The sequence below is a fragment of the Gorilla gorilla genome, chromosome 4 (assembly GCF_029281585.2).
Source record: "Gorilla gorilla gorilla isolate KB3781 chromosome 4, NHGRI_mGorGor1-v2.1_pri, whole genome shotgun sequence".
NCBI lineage: Eukaryota > Metazoa > Chordata > Mammalia > Primates > Hominidae > Gorilla > Gorilla gorilla.
Window position 1 is genome coordinate 43,044,318 of NC_073228.2, and position 18,793 is coordinate 43,063,110.

At 48.7% G+C, this 18,793-nt stretch overlaps 1 protein-coding gene across 2 annotated transcripts in view; it reads right to left on the reverse strand.

The window, feature by feature from the left end:
* IGF2BP1 (insulin like growth factor 2 mRNA binding protein 1) overlaps positions 1-18,793 on the reverse strand; it is a 59,374-nt gene that overhangs the window by 23,018 nt on the left and 17,563 nt on the right. For both annotated transcript variants that reach the window (XM_019028326.4, XM_019028325.4), the window contains 3 exons: positions 7,053-7,101; positions 6,208-6,259; positions 1,173-1,236 (listed from right to left, as the gene is read on the reverse strand). In XM_019028326.4, the coding sequence (XP_018883871.1) occupies positions 1,173-1,236; positions 6,208-6,259; positions 7,053-7,101 (165 nt within the window). The remainder of the gene's footprint in view (positions 1-1,172; positions 1,237-6,207; positions 6,260-7,052; positions 7,102-18,793) is intronic.

The window sequence follows — 18,793 nt, forward strand, 5'->3', positions numbered from 1 at the left end:
ATAAATAAAAAGCCCAGAAATGTTAACGAGGTAACAAAAGGCAGGCGAGGTGGCTCAAGCTTGTAATCCCAGCACTTTGGGAGGCCAAGGCAGGCGGATCACTTGAGCCGTTCGAGACCAGCTTGGGCAACATGGTGAAACCTCGTCCCTACAAAAAAAATACAAAAATGAACCGGGCATAATGGTGCATGTCTGTAGTCCCACCTACTTGGGAGGCTGAGGTGGGAGGATTGCTTGAGCCCAGGAGGTTGAGGTTGCAGTGAGCAGATATCATGCCACTGCACTCCAGCCTGGGTGGCAGAGTGAGACTTGTCTCCAAAAAACAAGAACACAGCAACAATAGGCAGGAGAGAATGAACAACTGTTGACATGAGCTTTAAAGCCAAACCCTAGTGGCCACAAGGGGCAGTAGGAACCTCTAGAAAATTCTGAGCCCAGGAGGTATCTAAAAGAAAACGGTAGGTATTTGAAGAGGTAGGATTTTACAAAGTATTATTAGATTGGAGAAGGCGGCATGTTAAGAAGCAAGAAAGCCCAAAGCAAAATGTGGCAAAAGCCCATAACAGGCTCGGATATTAATATAAATGAGTAATGCGCAAAATGTATAGTCTGTCTGTAACAGCGAGTGAGACGCATAATTGCTCAATCAAAGGGCTAGGAGCTAAAATTGTGGGTGCGATGGGACTAAAAGGACCCCACAACTATCACCAGCTAGGTTTACGACCATCACTGCAATAAAATGTCCCAGCATCCCAAGGTTGAGGAATCTTTTTTGAACCCCGAAGTTCCCCCTCATTATCACTAGATGGCGCCATGAACACGGCAAAGGACTCTAAGGTCCTGGAGCAACCAGAGACCTATCAGCAGGGGACATTTTCTCCGCAAGGGATTTCCCACTTATCTGGGAGGACTTTGGAGCCCTCCCTTCTATGTATTTTTGCTATCAATCTTGATGTTTCTGAGCCTTTGAGATCCCTGAAACAATGGACATGAAGGAGACCCCCTGAAGAAACCTTTTATGGAAGATTCTGGGTTTGGCTTGGGCTAATATCAGAACCCTGGATGCGGACCCAGCCTGCCTAGACCCCCTGAGGAAAAAGTGGGACCAGGCTCACACCACCCTTCACAGAACCTCCCCCACCGCACCCAGCCCCACTTCCCAGCCCACTCACTGCCTGGTCTGCTCCCGGTTGGAATAGGTGACATTCACCACTGCCGTCTCACTCTCGGTGTTCACTGCAGAGAAAAGAGAGGATAACCTCAGAGCAGGGAAATCTGGAGGCCCAATCAATGAATCCCCAACTCCAGCTTTCCACGTTTTGAGATCAAGAAGACATCTGGCAGGCCAGACACGGTAGATCACACCTGCAAATCCTAGCATCTTGGGAGGGCGAGGCGGGCGGATCACTTGAGCCCAGGAGACCAGCCTGGCCAACACAGTGAAACCCTGTCTCTACTAAAAAATGCAAAAAGTAGCCGGGCGTAGTGGCACATGCCTGTAGTCCCAGCTACTGGAGAGGCTGAGGCAGGAGAACTGCTTGAATCACTTGAACCTAGGAAGCAGAAGTTGCAGTGAGCCCAGATCGTGCCACTGCACTCCGAACCTGGGCAACAGAGGGAGATTCCACCTCAAAAAAAAAAGGACACCTGGCGGATACTCCAACTTGAATAAAAAGGCAAAAAAATTTTCCCCTTTCAAGGAAGCTACTAGAAAATTCAAATTTACCAGGCAGAGCATGGTACCTCACGCCTGTAATCCCAGGACTTTGGGAGGCAGAGGCAGGCAGATCATTTGAGCTTGGGAGACCAGCCTGGTCAACATGGCAAAACCCTATCTCTAACAAAAAAACACAAAAATTAGCCTGGTGTGGTGGTGCACCCTTGTAGTCCCAGCTACTCAGGAGGCTGAGGTGGGAGGATCGCTTGAACCTAGGAGGCGGAGGTTACAACGAGCCAATGCACTCCAGCCAGGGTGACAGACTGAGAGCCAGTCTCAGAAAAACAAAGAAAGAAAATTCAAATTTACCTTCTTGCTTTTTGTAATTTCCTCAGCCGGTTCCCAAGAAAGTGGATATACAAATGGGTGTAGCCACCCTATCAGCAGTTGTACAATAAGGCTATACAGCAAGGCAAACACTACTACCCACCTCCACACACACACACAACCTGGGAGTAAATTCCCCTTAGAAAGTTAAACTAGTTGGCCAGGAGCGGTGGCTCACACCTGTAATCCCCAGCACTTTGGGAGGCCGAGGCGGGTAGATCACCTGAGGTCAGGAGTTTGAGACCAGCCTGACCAATATGGTGAAACCCATTTCTACTAAAATTACAAAAATTATTAGCTGGGTGTGCTGGCATGCACCTATAGTCCCAGCTACTTGGGAGGCTGAGGCAAGAAAATCGCTTGAACCCGGGACGTGGAGGTTGCAGTAAGCCAAGATCGTGCCACTACACTCCAGCCTGGGCGACAGAGTGAGACTCTGTCTCAAAAAAGAAAAAAAAAAAGTTCAACTAGTTAAAAATCAACACACGCTGAATGAGATTAGCAATTTATAGAAGTAAACATCCCAAGAAATGGCCTGCAAAGATATGGCTGACAACACTTGGAAACACCTAAATCCATTCTAGAGGCCTATGTATCCTCAAGGACACAAGAACCAAAGTGTATTAAAATCCAGCTAAACAGAGGCCGGGCACAGTGGCTCACGCCTGTAATCCCAGCACTTCAGGAGGCTGAGGCAGGTGGATCACTTGAGGTCAGGAGTTCAAGACCAGCCTGGCCAACATGGCAAAACCCAGTCTCCACTGAAAATACAAAAATTAGCCAAGTGTGGTGGTGCATGCCTGTAATCCTAGCTACTTGGGAGGTTAAGACAGGAGAACTGCTTCAACCCAGGAGGTGGAGGTTGCAGTGAGCAGAGACTGCACCACTGAACTTCAGACTGGGTGACAAAGCGAGACTCTATCTCAAAAAAAAAAAAAAAAAAAAAAAAGTCCAGCTAAATGGACTGACAGGAATGGCTGTAGAAGTCTAGAAAGAAAAAAAAGAATTTGCATGTTTTCCAGGGGAAAGGATTTCCTGTCTTGGATGTGGCCATTGTAGCCTCAGGATGCTAGTCATTGATCCCATCAAAATTCTTGGCTCTAACTAGGAAAATGATTTGGCAAGCTGACGTTAGAATCCCAAGCAGTCTGGAAACATATTTCTCACTTACAATTATTAAAATTAACCGTCTGAGGTGGGAGAATCACTTCAGAAGGTGGTGCCAGGAATTTGAGACCAGCCTGGCAACATAGGGAGACCCCGTCTCTACAAAAAATTAAAAAAAAAAAAAAATCAGCCGGGTGCAGTAGTAAACACCAATAGTCCCAGCTACTTGGGATGCTGAGGCAGCAGGAGAATCACTTGATCCCAGAAGTTTGAGGCTGCAGTGAGCTATGATCACACTGCATTCTAGCCTAGGAGGCAGAGCTAGACTCTGTCTCTAAAATAAATAAATAAATACATAAAGTTAACCTTCCTTCTCCTGTATCAATGTCTTGTGAATTTGGGTCCCCTGGGCTTGCTCAACCATGGGGTGGGGGACCCTGGCTTAAATTAAGCCTCTGCCCCCCACAACACTGAGGACAGATAAGGCACTTGGTCACAAACTTCAGTGCAAAGAATCTGTCATCCAGGCTGGAGTACAGTGGCGTAATCAGAGTTCACTGCAGCCTTTAACTCCTGGGCTAAAGCTATTTCTCCCATCTCAGCCTCCCAAAGTCCTCGGATTACAGGCACGAGCCACCACGCTAGGCCCCAGGCCACTCTTAACTGCTCTGGCCTTCATCAGTAGGTCTCTCCCTCCTCAGTGGTAAGGAAGCTTCTGCAAGAACAATCTTCCAGTGACTGGAAATACAGTAGTAAACCAACAAAACCTCTGCGCCTTTGTGGAGCTTATGGAGAGATAACAATAAGCATAATAAATAAGCAAGTTCTACAGAATATTTGACAGTGATGACTGCTATGGAGAAATATAAATCAGATGAGGCCAGGTGCGGTGGCTTACTCCTGTAATCCCAGCATTTTGGGAAGCCGAGGTGGGCAGATCACAAGGTCAGGAGTTCGAGACCAGCCTGGCCAATATGGTGAAACCCCATCTCTACTAAAAGTACAAAAATTAGCTGGGCATGGTGGTGGGTGCCTGTAATCCCAGCTACTCAAGAGCTGAGGCAGGACAATCACTTGAACCCAGGAGGCAGAGGTTGCAATGAGCCGAGATCGCACCACTGCACTCCAGCCTGGGTAACAGAATGAGACTCCATCTCAAATAATAACAATAATAAATCAGATGAAAGAGGATGGGATAGGTAGAAAGAATGGACCTCACTCACAAAGTGACTTTTGAGCAGACTCAAGGACTTTCTCTACTGTCCAACAAAGTCAAACATTTCCCATACTGTTCTCTCCAGGTAGCAGATATCCTTCCAGACAGGGTGTGTTACAGCTCCCTAGTGAGCCTTGGATAAATTTAAACTAGTGTTGATTCCTTACACACCTCTCAGTGAAATTCAGCATGCACTTGCTCCCAAGCCACTGTTCAATCTTACTGTTTGTCCAGGAGTAACTTATTCATTAGTCTAAACTGTGAACAGTACTGGGCAGTAGTTATCAGTGAGTCCTGTTGTATCCTGGCATTTAAGATAAAAGGCAAGCCACAGGATTAGAGCAGGTTAGAATGTGTTTGATAGATTCAGCAGTTTACTCTTGCGTGGGTGAAGGTTTTCATCATTTATAATCATTTATAACTTGCCCCTTTCCACAAATAATTTGGAGAGGAATATTTAAATCTCAAACCAAGTGATTATCCACTTGTTTCTTGAAGATCTCCAAACCTAACCCAGTATCTTATCTACCTAAAAACCGCCTTATGTCCAACCAAAGTCACTTTCCATTACTAAATGGACAAAACTTATTTTGTTTTGTTTTTGAGACAATACAGAGTCTTGCTTACCCAGGCTGGAGTGCAGTGGCACAATCACAGCTCACTGCAGCCTTGGCCTCCTGGGCTCCAGCAATCCTCTTTCCTCAACCTCCCTAGTGACTGGGACTGCAGGCATGCACCACCACTCCCAGCTAATTTTTTGTAGACATGGAGTCTCACTGTTTCCCAGGCTGGTCTCAAAACTCTCGTGGCTCAAGAGATCTGCCCACCTTGGCCTCCCAAAGTGTTGGGATTACAGGTGTGAGTCACTGCGCCCAGCTGGCAAACTTTTTATGACCTAGAATTCTTTATCATTTTTCCTTCTGTGGGCCTACTCTTCAAAAGACTTTGCTTACCTATCAAACTACATTAACTAAGTAATAAATCCTCTGCTTTTTATTTTAATTGACCAAAGATATATATTGCTACCAATCAGAGCTTCTAAAAAGAGACAACCGGTTGATTATTCCAGCCAAAAGCAAGAAACACGAAGCTTTTCAAGTAAAACGGCTGCAGAGTAACTCCGATTGAATGCAAGATTTCTGTTCTTAGACTAGTTCTAAAATCCTGGGATAGCCATTTCTACCTTGGTTGATCCCTAAGAGCCTGGAGACTCCATGCTGGGAAGGAGTGGCTTTGTTCAAGCCTCCTGCTAAACAGAAGAGAAACCCAGTTCCACAGATAACCAAGATCGGAAGCCGAGGCCAGGAGTCCACGCCCCCAATCCAATGTATTTCCCTGCCTAACACATTCTATCTGCCTTTCTTCTTTTGGTTTTCAATGTAGATTTGATCACAGAAAGTGAAGCAGAGGCCGGGCGCAATGGCTCACGCCTGTAATCCCAGCATTTTGGGAGGCTGAGGCGGGTGGGTCACAAGGTCAGGAAATCAAGACCATCCTGGCCAACGTGGTGAAACGCGTCTCTACTAAAAATACAAAAATCAGCTGGGTATGGTGGCACGTGCCTATAATCCCAGCTACTTAGGAGGCTAAGGTAGGAGAATCGCTTGAACCCAGGAGGCGGAGGTTGCAGTGAGCCGAGATTGCACCACTTCACTCCAGCCTGGTGACAGAGCAAGATAGATAGGAAGGCAGGAAGGCAGGCAGGAAGGCAGGAAGGCAGGAAGGAAAGCAGGAAGGAAGGAAGGGAGAAAAAGAAAGAAACAAAAGTGAAGCAGAACAAATGCACCGAACTCCTCCAACCCCCACCACGAGTGCCACCCCACACCCGGCCCACTCTTACCTTGCTCACAGTTCTCTACTGTACCATACTGAGCCAGCAGGCTGTCCAGTACCTAGGAGAATGGAGAAGGGAAGTACACTTAACTCTGAGTCCCAAGACCCTTGCAAAGCAGCCACTGGACACCCTGCATCCCAAAGCAATGGGGCATTGACAGAGCCATAGGAGTGTTTGAGCATTATTACCTGTCCAGTGTGACCTTTCTGGGGTGCTAATGCTGATGGGGTATCTTTGCAGGAGTGTACTTAAGTTCTGCCTTAAGGGCCTTTTGGGAAGCAGACCTGGGCTGCCTGGGTCCCTAAATTATCTTCTGCCATATTACCAAGTTTAGGGCTTAGGAAACACTCATCCACCTCCCTAATGTCTCTCACCATAGGGACAACCTAAAGATGGGGCTGTGGGTTACATGAGGCCAGGCACGGTGGCTCACTTGAGGTCAGGCGTTTGAGACCAGCCTGATCAACATGGTGAAACCCTGTCTCCAATAAAAACACAAAATTAGCCAAGCATGGGGGTACACGCCTGTAATCCCAGCTACTTGGGAGGCTGAGGCAGAAGAATCGCGTGAACCCGGGAGGAAGAGGTTGCAGTGAGTCGAGATCGCGCCACTGCACTCCAGCCCAGGCAAAAAGAGCAAAACTCCATCTCAAAAAAAAAAAAAAAGAAAAGAAAAGAAAGAAAAAGAAGAAAGGATGAGGCTCAGAAAAAAAAGAAAGAAAGGATGAGACCCAGGCCTCCCTAGCCTGGCCCCAGACCTCCCCAATCATTTCTGGCAACTCCAGCTAGTCCAGATGTACTTTCCAGGCTCCACTATCCCACTCCATTTAGAGTTTCCCCCAAACACTTACTTCCCATCGGAGCTGGGGTGGAATATTTCGGATTTGAATTTTCCGGCTCCTGAAAGTAAAGGGGGAGCAGAGTTAAAGAAAGCTCTGAATACATTAGGGGTCTGTGAACTCGCAGTTTCTAATCCTTGCCCCAGTTTCTATTTCCCCACCTTCTGCTCACCAACACCATAGTCTTAAAATCTAAGAATAAACTTTTAGGAATGGAGACTTGGAGTAGGGGTACCCGCTTTAGAGACCAAAATTATCATGGATGCTACCACACCTAGGAATGCCGAATCAGGTGTTCTAAGTACTCTGTTAACATTCCCAACACACACACACACACACACACACACACACACACACACACACTTTGTTTGTCCCACCACTTTCTCATTCCTTTATTCAGTAAGCAGGTTACCATGACTATGTTCCAGGCACTAGGAATACAAAGCTAAATAAGACATTATTTTTTATTTTTTATTTGTTTTTGAGACAGAGTCTCTCGCTCTGTCACCCAGGCTGGAGTGCAATGGTGCGATCTCGGCTCACTGCAACCTCTGCCCCCGGGTTCAAGCGATTCTCCTGCCTCAGCCTCCCTAGTAGCTGGGATTACAGGTGTGCACTACCACATCCGGCTAATTTCTGTATTTTCAGTAGAGACAGGGTTTCACCATATTGGTCAGGCTGGTCTTGAACTCCTGACCTCAGATGATCTGCCCACCTCGGCCTCCCAAAATGCTGGGATTACAGGCATGAGCCACAACACCCGGCCCAAGACATTATTATTAATTAATCTAACAACCATTTAATTGATACCTACTTCACGCACTACTTTGTTCCAAATGCTGGAGACACACAAATAAACAAAGGAGACAAAATGCCTGGTTGAAGGTGTTCACAATTTATTAGGTGACATAATATATGCAAACAAATCACAGCAAGATATAGTGCAGTGGTTAAGTCCTTGGCACAGATATGGATTTAAACCTATGCTCCACTTACTAGTATTGACCTTTACAAGATTGTTTAACCTCTTTGAGGCCGTTTCTTCCTATGTAAAACAGAGATAATACCTTTCCACAGGGTGGTAGGTGATGCTAGAAAATGTAAGTACTTGAAGTATAACAATAGATGTATCTGTGAATACTAAGGTGGGAGTGATTAACACACATACAAGTCAGCATAATGCCACTACCTTCCCCTCTCCCAGTATACAGTACTTTCTTCTTTCCATCTTTACTGTCATTATTATTAACAATCTTGTAAAGTGCTCTGTCACCCAAACTGGAGTGCAGTGGCATAAACACAGCTCACTGCAGCCTAGACCTGCCGGGATCGAGTGATCCTCCCAGCTCCCACCCTCCTGTACAGCTGGGACCACATGCGCATGCCACTATGCCCAGGTAATTTATTCTTCCCATCTTTAAAATGTAATTTTTAGCCACGCGCGGTGGCTCACGCCTGTAATCCCAACACTTTGGGAGGCCGAGGCAGGCGAATCACTTGAGGTCAGGAGTTGGAGACCAGCCTGGCCAACATGGTGAAACCCCCTCTCTACAAAAAAAAAAAAAAAAAATTAGCAGGGTGTGGTGGCACGTGCCTGTAATTCCAGCTACTCAGGAGGCTGAGGCAGGAGGATCGCTTGAACCAGGGAGGCAGAGGTTGCAGTGAGCCGAAATCACACCACTGCACTGCAGCCTGGGCAACAGAGTGAGACTTGTTTAAAAAAAAAAAAAAAGGTAGTTTTCCCTGAGGAAGGCTTTCAGGCTCAGGGTCGACTTCCAGATCACTCGCTCACCACCCAAATAAATGCGCTAATCCCTGGGTTTAAGATTTTTAAATTGACTTGATGCATTGGCCAATTGCATTTATATCTTTGTTTATCCTTGATCATAAACTCTTAGTCCAAGGACAATGTCCAAAAAAACTCTAGTGGCTTGAAGGAAAACTGAACTAGAAAGCAAGAAAGTCTAGCCCTTAACCTGCCCCTGACTGGCTGTCCCTCTAATTAAGCCTCTCTTAAGCTTCGGGCCTCAGTATTCCTACCTGACATGCAATGGGGACAGTGCCAGCCCTGCCAAGCTTGGGGGAAGGGGTTTGAAAACAGGGAAGGGGGATGCTAAGCTCTAGTTGTAAAAGCATTGACCTTGGCTGTCCTGAGCCAGTTCACTCACTTTACCCATATGACCTCAGTATCTCCAGGTTTACAGTGGGTACAGCAAGATCTTTATGCTCTTTTCTAGCCTGCAATTCTAAATGTGGAGAGTCTTCATCCATAAAATATGTTAAGGAAATCTCTCCCAGGGATGAAATAATGGGGAAAGAAGGAAATAAACATTGAAGAGAATCTCTGTCTTTGGCTCTCTTCTTTGGTTTGTTCATGAACTTGACCTAAGTAAGTCAGATTATAGCAGGACAAAATAGTAAGATACAAATCCAGTTCCAGGTCCCCAGATGCCATCAGACCACCTTTTTGTGATTCAATTCATTGGCCAAGAGGGAACCCCCACATCTACCCTTGTGAGGAATTTCCTACAACTCATTTGATGACCAACTAGACAAGACTGAAAATGTAGAAGCCCTCACAATGAAAGCAAAACTGCCAGAAGAAATGAGGAAAAGAAATGGCCATGCCATTGGAAGGTTGAGAACGCAGACCTAGTTTAACACCTATAACAGGTATTGCTTCGGCCCAGGCCCAGGACCTCCCTCAAGGGAACACTTCTGGATGTCTGGATGAAGGGCAGAGAGGTGGGGGTGGCTTACCTGGGAGTTCAAACCAGTAAGGGCCTAAGGGAACCCCAGTTTAGGGGCCCAGTTTGAAGTGTGCTCTTTCAAGATGGTCCCTTAGTACAATCTAAGGTCAAAGGTCAAAATTCCCTCACACTTCAAACTCCCAGTTTTAGAGGCTTTCTTTCGTGGAGGGGATGGGGGAAGGGAGAAGGGTGGCAGTGGTGAAATCAAATCTCTGCTGGGATGTTAATCCATATCCTGAAAGCAATGGCAGGCAGATCGTCTGGAATGTCTGGAATGTTCCAGGAGAGGGAGGGGGAGGAGGGCAGGGCCACCCAACCAATGAAAGAAAAGACATCCTGGCAGCCCTCCCCTGCCCCCAACCAGCAGGGACTCACCCAGCCCTCCAGGGTACACACCCCACCCTGGGAACCCACTCCAGGCCCCTCCAGGCTGCCTCTTTTCAACAAAGCCCCCAGCCCTGATTAAAACACAACAGTGGGAGGGGCGGGGCGGGGGGCAGGGAGGCACAGAGGCCGTGAAGAACCTTTGTCTTTTAAGCCCTTGGCCCGGTTTCCATTAAGTATGGTGCTACCTAATTTCTTTCAGGCCTCAAAGCACATGGGGCATTTCTGATCACTGTAACCTGTATTCCCTTCCCTTGGTCCGAGTCTCATTCATTCCACAAACACTTAGAGAAGGCCTGGTGTAGGCTGAGCTGGGGCAGTGTGTTGGGAACTTGGGGGATCCAGATGGAAGCTAAGAGCACCCTAACTGGTTACTTCTTCACTCTGAACCTTAGTTACCTCCTGTGAAACTTGAATAAGGCTTTTATAAAACAAGCTGCCTGCCATGTAGTAAGCACTCAAACCATGTCCAAGTCCCCAGTCCCAGGGAACTGGAGTATCCAGACTAGTATGGAAAGAGGCAGGCGGGCAGGGCTGACAATAGTTAACAGTTATTAAGATTTTACTTCTGCACTGGTGGGGAAAATAGTGAAAAATACCACTGCCTAGAGCCCCACCCCCATCTCCCCAATTAAAGGGTACAGGGACCAAGGACCCACTCCAGCACTTCAGTAGACCAGCTTCTACCAGAGCTGAGAAGTGCCTTTGCCCTATGGGCAGTATCTCCTGGGCACCTTCTATATGCCTGGATTGCCTAAACCGATGAACAGCCATTGTTCAGAAAAGGAAGGTGAACTCTGAGTTCATTAGTCCCTCCCCACCACCCTCCTATAGCTGATAAACCTGTGGATTCAAAGAATGAAGCAACCAGCCCCTGGCAATAAAGGCAACAGTTGCACCAGCCTATTTTTCTGGGTGCCAACATGCTGTGGCTTCTGGTGTCCTCTGCCTTCCTTGATGTACCGAGCAGTTATCAGGTCCTGGGCCAGGGGTGGGGCACGTGGGGACGGGGGCGGCAGCTTGCCAGATACATAGCAGCTATTGAGGACTCACCTCTCAAACGCTGCTGGGCCAAGGAGGAGGCATAAGAGCCACAAAGACTGAGTGACCATCCTCCGGAAGCCCAGGGGTGATTCAGGAGAAAACAGAGGGAAAGAGCATCCTTGCAATAGCTTAAAAAGCTATGTAGGAAGTAAGAGATTCAGGAAGCACAGGGAGCAGGGCCCCTGGGAGGGAGATGAGGTTGGGAACTCTCCCTGGGCTAAGAGTTCTCATCCTTCATACCTCAAGAGTTCAGAGAAGTGTCACTGACTTACACCAAAGAGAAAAGAAAACAGTTCTCAATTAGGGAAGAGCCTGCTTTTTTTTTTTTCCTTTGAGACAGGGTATTGCTCTGTCATCCAGGCTGGAGTGCAGTGGTTGAGACCTTGGCTCACTGCAGCCTCGACTTCCCAGGCTCAAGGGATCCTCCCACCTCAGCCCCCTGAGCAGCTGGGGCCACAGGCACATGCGCCATCACGCCTGGCTCCAATTTTTTTTTTTTTAATTTGTAGAGACAGGGCCTCACTATGTTTTCGAGGCTGGTCTCACACTCCTGTCTGTCCTCAAGCGATCCACCCACCTCAGCTCCCAAAGTGCTGTATAGATGTGAGCTACCACACCAGGATGACAATAATTTCTTGATGTCATCAAATACCTAGTCAATGTTCAATATGTCAAATAATCACTTTTCAACTAACTATGGAAATAGGCAGCTGGAAGAAGTTAATAGCTTAAAGAATTATAGGTGGGATGTTTTGATTTATCGGAGTGCAATTCCATGGTGCAGACCCACTGTTCACTGGGTCGTGTGAACTCTTAAGTGTTTTTTATTTTGTCCTCCAGCCTAAAGTGAGTTTACTTTGGCAAATGCTTTTTGTCCCTTTTATGTCATCAAAAAGGCAGCACAGGGACAGTGCGAAGAGTCTGGATTCAAACAGGCTTTGGGTTCAAATTCTGGCTGTGGTTCTGCGTGGCTGTGTGACTTACACAAGATACTCAACCTCTCTATCTCAGTACCCTGGTCTGTAAAACATCCATTGATACCACCTTAGTGGGTAGGGAGAATTATATGAGATAATGAATCTCAGAGCCTGGCATGTTAATTCCCTTCCTTTAAAGGAGAAGTTAGGGCCAGGTGCGGTGGCTCACGCCTGTAATCCCAGCACCCTAGGAGACCGAGGTGGGTGGGTCATGGGGTCAGGAGTTCAAGACCAGCCTGGCCAACATGGTGAAACATTGTCTCTACTAAAAATACAAAAATTAGCTGGGCGTAATGGAGCACGCCTGTAACCCCAGCTACTTTGAAGCACGAGAATCGCTTGAACCCAAGAGGCAGGGAGGTTGCAGTGAGATCGCACCATTGCACTCCAGCCTGGGTGACATAGCATGACTCTGTCCCCCACCCCACCCCACCCCCCAAAAAAAATACATATACATATATGTGTGTGTGTGTATATGTGTGTGTGTGTGTGTGTGTGTGTGTGTGTATATATATATATGTGTATGTGTGTGTATATATGTGTGGGTGTATATATGTGTGTGTGTGTGTGTATATATTTATATATATATAAAAATTAGCCAGGCGTGCACCTGTGGTCCCAGCTATTCAGGAGGCTGAGATGGGAGGATCACCTGGGTCCGGGAAGCAGAGGTTGCAGTGAGCCGAGATGGCACCATTGCACTCCAGCCTGGGTGAGAGAGTGAGATCCTGTCTCAAACTAAATAAATAAAGTGTAAGTTAGGAGCCAGGCACAATGGCTCACTCCTGTTGTCAATCTTTTAAAGTCATATTGTAATTCTTATATTTTAGAAATACATACTGAAATAGTTACAAATAAAATGACATGTCTAAGATTTGCTTCAAAATAATCAGAGCGCAGGGGAAAATGAAAACAGACTACATATGCATGGTAATTTTAAAGCTAAGTGATGGATGGTACACAAAGGGGTTATTACATTATCCTTTCTACTTTTGTGTTTATATTTCTTTCCATAATAAAAAGGTAAAAACAAAAAAGACATAATTCCAGCTCACCCAGTTCTGAAGTTATTAGCAGTTCAAAATTAATAGAAACTAGTATGAAGTAATGATGAAATTTTCCTATTGGTGTTCTATTCTAAAGAATCCAGAACCTTGAGGAGCTTACGGGGGGTTGGAAGGAGACAAGGGCTTGGGCTCCAAGGGAGGAAGGAGCAAATGCACCAGAAGAGATGGTCTCAGAAAGAGGTCTCCCAGGAAAGCACTGTGCACAGTGTGAATGGGAGACTGAAAACTACCCCGGGACTGGGATTTCTCTAATCCTCTGCAAACCTGCTCCTTCTTTCAGCCCCCATACCCAGAAGCGAGGATGCCATTTTCAATCATGTTTATGGCCTCCCTCACCCCTCCCTAGAGGGAGGACTGCCTTTAAACTGGGGTGGGGCAAGCCAGTTCAAGGAAGGGAGGAGGGCAAGGTGGGAGCAGGTTTTGGAATCTTGTCAAGTTTGGGGCCCCAATTCCCCTAGGGCCCCTGTCATGAGTCAAGCCTGGACTTTCATCTCCAGCAAAGAAGTAGGATTAAACCAGGATCTTCAGATTAGAACCTTCACCTCCACCCCTCCCCCAGGCCAAGCTTCTGGCTCCATGTGTGGTCTTGGACAAGTCAAGCCTTCAACTCTGGACCTCAGTTTCTCATATCTGGGAAACTAGGAGTAGGGTTAGTCCATCTTAGAGGGTCCTGTGTCCCCAGACAGGGATCAACCCTGTCTACCTATAAGGAAACACCTTCTTAATTAGAGGGATTTTCTGTGTCCTAATAGTCTGAATAACTGGTTCTTGACTTTTTTTTTTTTTTTTTGAGACAGTTCCTATTAGGATAAAAGGCAAGAACATTCCACCAGAAAAATGCACTTTGCACACCATTTCAAGATTTCAGGGGTTAATGAAGACTTTCGAATCCATCCATAACCCCAAAGTAAAGGCACACTCCCTAACCCCCATCCCCACCTAACACAATTTAACTTCATCCCAAAGATATCCAAGTCTTCAGTCATGGCTGCAGGCATCTCAACAAGTAGAGAAGGAATCAGCCTGAGGCAATTAGAAAACAAAGCTAGACTGGGAGCCAGTTTGGGGTTCCCAGGATACTGGAAAAGAGTGAGCAACGAACATGTTTCAAACCTGCAAAAACACACACACCATGCTCACGTCATCTAACAGGTACCAGATTTCTAATCAGAAGTCAAGAAGCTGGTGGTTTCTGGTAAGGGTCCAGCTGCTCGGAGCCATTCTTTTTTGTTGTTACTGTTGTTATCTTGACAGCTACTACACACTGGGCCTTCTCTGTCCACTACAAGAGCCACTAATTACATGTGGCTACTCTACTGAGGCTCTTACAGCGTGGCCAGTCCAACTGAGCAACTGAATTTTTAATTTTGTAACTTTAAGTGTTAGGCCAGGTGTGGTGGCTCACACCTGTAATCCCAGCACTTTGGGAGGCCGAGGTGGGTGGATCACCTGAGGTCAGGAATTCAAGACTAGCCTGGCCAACATGGCGAAACCCTGTCTCTACTAAAAATACAAAAATTAGCCAGGCGTGGTGGTGCATGCCTGTAATCCCAGCTACTCAGAAAGTTGAGGCACTTTGGGAGGCCGAGGCAGGTGGATCACCTGAGGTCAGAAGCTCAAGGCCAGCCTGACCAACATGGTGAAACCCCATCTCTACTAAAAATACAAAACATTAGCCGGGTGTGGTGGCAGGCGCCTGTAATCCCAGCTACTCGGGATGCTGAGGCTCAAGAATTGCTTGAACCCCGGAGGCTGAGGTTGTGGTGAGTTGATATCATGCCACTGCACTCCAGCCTGAGCAACAGAGTGAGACTCTGACTTGAAAAATAATAAATAAATGAATATAAAATAATTTTAATCTAGTTTAGAATACTAGAGTTCTAAAACTTAAGTACCCTCCAAAAAGCAATATCTCTTTAATAATTATTTATATTGATTGCATGTTGAGATAATTTTTTTATATATTGGGTTAACTATCTTTAAAATTAATTTCACCTGTTTCTTTAATATGACTCGTAGAAAATAGAAACTTACATGTATGGCTCACATTGCATTTCTATTGGACAGTGCTGGGCACTGTGCTACAGTACCCAGCACATAGGCATGGTCCCTGCTTTGACGGGGTTTACAGTCCAGCAGGGGACCTGGTTTGATTTGATTTGGTCTGGTTTGGTCTGGGATAAGAGGACAAAGCTAACCAGGGAGTGAGGGAGGGCTGCTCACTGGACCCCTTCAGAAGTAGGTGATTCTGCTGACTCTTCAACAAGAGGGTCCATGTGGCTGACACCAGAGTAGAAGCCCCCTCCCAAAGCTGGCCCCTCTCCCAGTTGTCGCTCCCATCTGGAAGTTGCCCTAAGGTGCCAACCTCTGCCTTTTCCAGAAAATCACCACTGACTCAGTCCTTCCTCCCCACCCCGCCTCCTTATCCCTACAGGGTGGAGAGGCGGTGAAAAAAAAAAAAATTGTCCAAGAAAACTTCTGAAGGGGGCGGACCTGGCACACTTCAGGATGGCAGTAGCTGAGAAAGGGGGCGGGGGCGGGGAGGGGAGGAGGAGCTGGCCGAAAGCCCAGGGCTCTGTGCCAGGCTGATCCAGAGGCAGGGCAGCCAGACAGGCGGGAGGACAGGCGGGGGGGCGGGAGGACAGGCGGGCGGGCTGTCGAGTGGCAGGCTGGCAGGGGTAGGGGCCAGAAAACATTGACCTACTGGGAGATGTGGGACTGGGCAGAGCAGATGCCACCACCACGAAGAAAGCCAGAGTGTGAGGGGACTGGAAGGTGAGGACACCACTGGAATGCAACTGTCACCCTGTGAGCAAGGTCTTTTCATGTATGTGGCATACACGCACTGCCTCCTTCCTATACTACTTGTTGGGGGAAAAGTAGGAAGGAAAAGCAGGTCACCAAGAGCTACTCTGGGCTGAACCCTTCTTCCCACTCCTCTGGAGGGCTCTTCTACCCATATTTAGGGGAGAGAAGGGAATCACTCAGCTTATATGATCCCACACACACACACGCGCGCACGCACACACACAATACACACACCTTAATCTGTCACCAAGTTCCAGTTGAAAAACATCAGATTCATACATTGAGGCAGAAAGGAAAGGGGTAAGCCTCTGAAGCCTGAGAGGATGCTGAACAGTCACCCTCATTTCACAGATGGAGAAACTGAGGCTCAGAGAAGGAAACAGACTTGCCAACTTGGAGGCAGGACTAGTATAGGCTGCTTGTGCTCACTGCACCAAACTCCACTGCTTTCTTTCTGAAGACAAGTGTTAATACAGCAGAAGCCTGAACAGCCCCGACGTCAGAAGCAGGAAAAGTGCCCATATTCTGTATGGTTAAGTGCGTGCCAACTGGCTTTTACTGCATGCGGCTCTAATTTGGGCACGGGATTTCACTTGCAGAAGAGCTAAGTGCCCTATAATACGGCTGGATGGCTGTCAGGGAGATTTGTTAGTGGGGTGAAAGGGTGCTCACCAAAAATCCCTACCATGCAAAATGTCATCTTGCTCTGGGGGAGGAAGGAAGCAACTTGTGGAAGGTGCTAAGTGGCGGTGGGGTCAAGCCAACCTCAGCATGAATACTTTGCTCAATTCGCCTATCTCAGAAATAGTTTGACAAGAAAGCCCATCTGAGCAGCCCCCAAGGAGGCCAAAACAGAAGCTCTGGGACAGTCAGACAAATTCCACATCAGCCTGGTCTCCAACTGCCACCCTCTCCCCCACCTTGAGTGGCTCCCAAAGGGGAGAAGTGGTCATGTGGAAGCAGAGAATGGGGGGTCCCTGGCGTAGACTGAGGAAGTGGAGAAGAAACCATCAGGACAAACCTACAGTATGGGGACAAATAGAAAAGAGGTGACCCAACGGGAGCTGTGCAACTGAGCCTCCGTCCTGCAAGCTGAGATGGGGAGGTCCCCCTCAGGGACATTGCTCACGATCCTTCTCAGACTGGCAGTGGGAAGGGAAGTTTCAGAATCTTCCCCCGGGGGTCGGGAAGGCTACTAAGCTCCGACCGAGGGAAAGGTGGGGGGCAGGAAGACCATCTCTGGCCCGGCCCCGCCTCTCTGGAGATGCTGGTTTAGCTCTCGCCCCCGGTGGAGATGCCAGCCTCTCTCCAGAAAGCTTAAAAGCCATACGGTCACGGCCGGGCAAAGTGGTTCACGCCTATAATCCCAGCACTTTGGGAAGCAGAAGCGGGAGGATCATCTGAAGTCAGAAGTTCGAGACCAGCCTGGCCAACATGGTGAAACCCCGTCTCTACTAAAAATACAAAAATTAGCCGGGTGTTGTGGCACGCGCCTGTAATCCCAGCTACTCGTGAGGCTGAGGTTGCATTGAGCCGAGATCACGCCACTGCACTCCAGCCTGGGCGACAGAGCGCACGCTCGGGCACTCGGGGTCTCAGAGGCCCGGCCGAGGATGGAGCTGGTGCCCAGTGGAAGGCGTCATGAGAGGTACCTTGAAAAGAGACAGAGTCGGCCTCTGTCCTCCAGAGGGAACAGCCGAGGTGGCCCTCTCAGGAGCAAGGAGAGGAAACCAGACCAGCCTCCAAAGCAATCTGTCTTCGGCAGCTTCCCACCACACCATGAGAAGGACCCGGCAGACATCCCCGTGCTCCTCGGGGTCCTTAGTGCCCCCTGATGAGGATGGGCAAACATCTGGGCACCAGCCCCGCAAGCGTCTGCGTGTCCATAAGTGGCGGCCGCTGCGCAGGAGCCCTCAGGGATCCGCGTCTCCCCCTAGCTGCCAACCATGACCTGCGGTGGGAAACAGGCGCTGCAGCTGGCTTCTTCCTGGCGGGCGCTTCCTCAGCCAGTCTCTCCCCTGACAAGGGCCCCTACGTGGCCCTCCTCCCCCTCAAGTGCCCTCTCTGTGGAGGTCTTCCTCCCCAGGGCTCCGCACGGTCTAGAATGTTCTACCACCAAGGATCCTGTCTGGGAGGACTGAGTGCCTTCCAAGATGGTTCTCGCCTATCCTTGGCCAGGAGGAGGGGACGGCCAAGAGAACCTAGGCGGTGAACACGGCCCCTCGCGGTGGAGCGGGGGAAAGCGCAGCAGAGCGGGCCACTGAGGGGGACGGCGACTGGGGGGCTGAGACTGAGGGGGAGACAGAGGGGGACGGGGACTGAGGGGCAGACTGAGGCGGAGACTGAGGGGGACGGGGACCGCGGGGAGAACCACTAACGGGGATAGTGCGGTGCATGGGAAGGGCGGCGGCAGCTGAGGCGGGGGAGGGGCGCCCTCGTGAACGGGCAATTGAGAACTGAGACGGCGCAGCTGAGGGGCGGGCTGTCCCCGCCTGGGCCCACGGTCGCCCCCTCCCCAGCCCCTCTCACCTAACCCGGGAAGCTGAGCACTCGCCCTCCCACCCCGGCCTCTGGGTGGGCTGAGGCCGCAGCGCGCAAGGAGGGGGACAGAGCAGCCCCCCAGCCCCTCCGCTACAGGGCTCCGCACGGTCTCGAATGTTCTACCGCCAAAGCCCCCTTGGGCGCCCCGACTCGCTCCAAACCTGTCCGGCGGGGACCCGCGG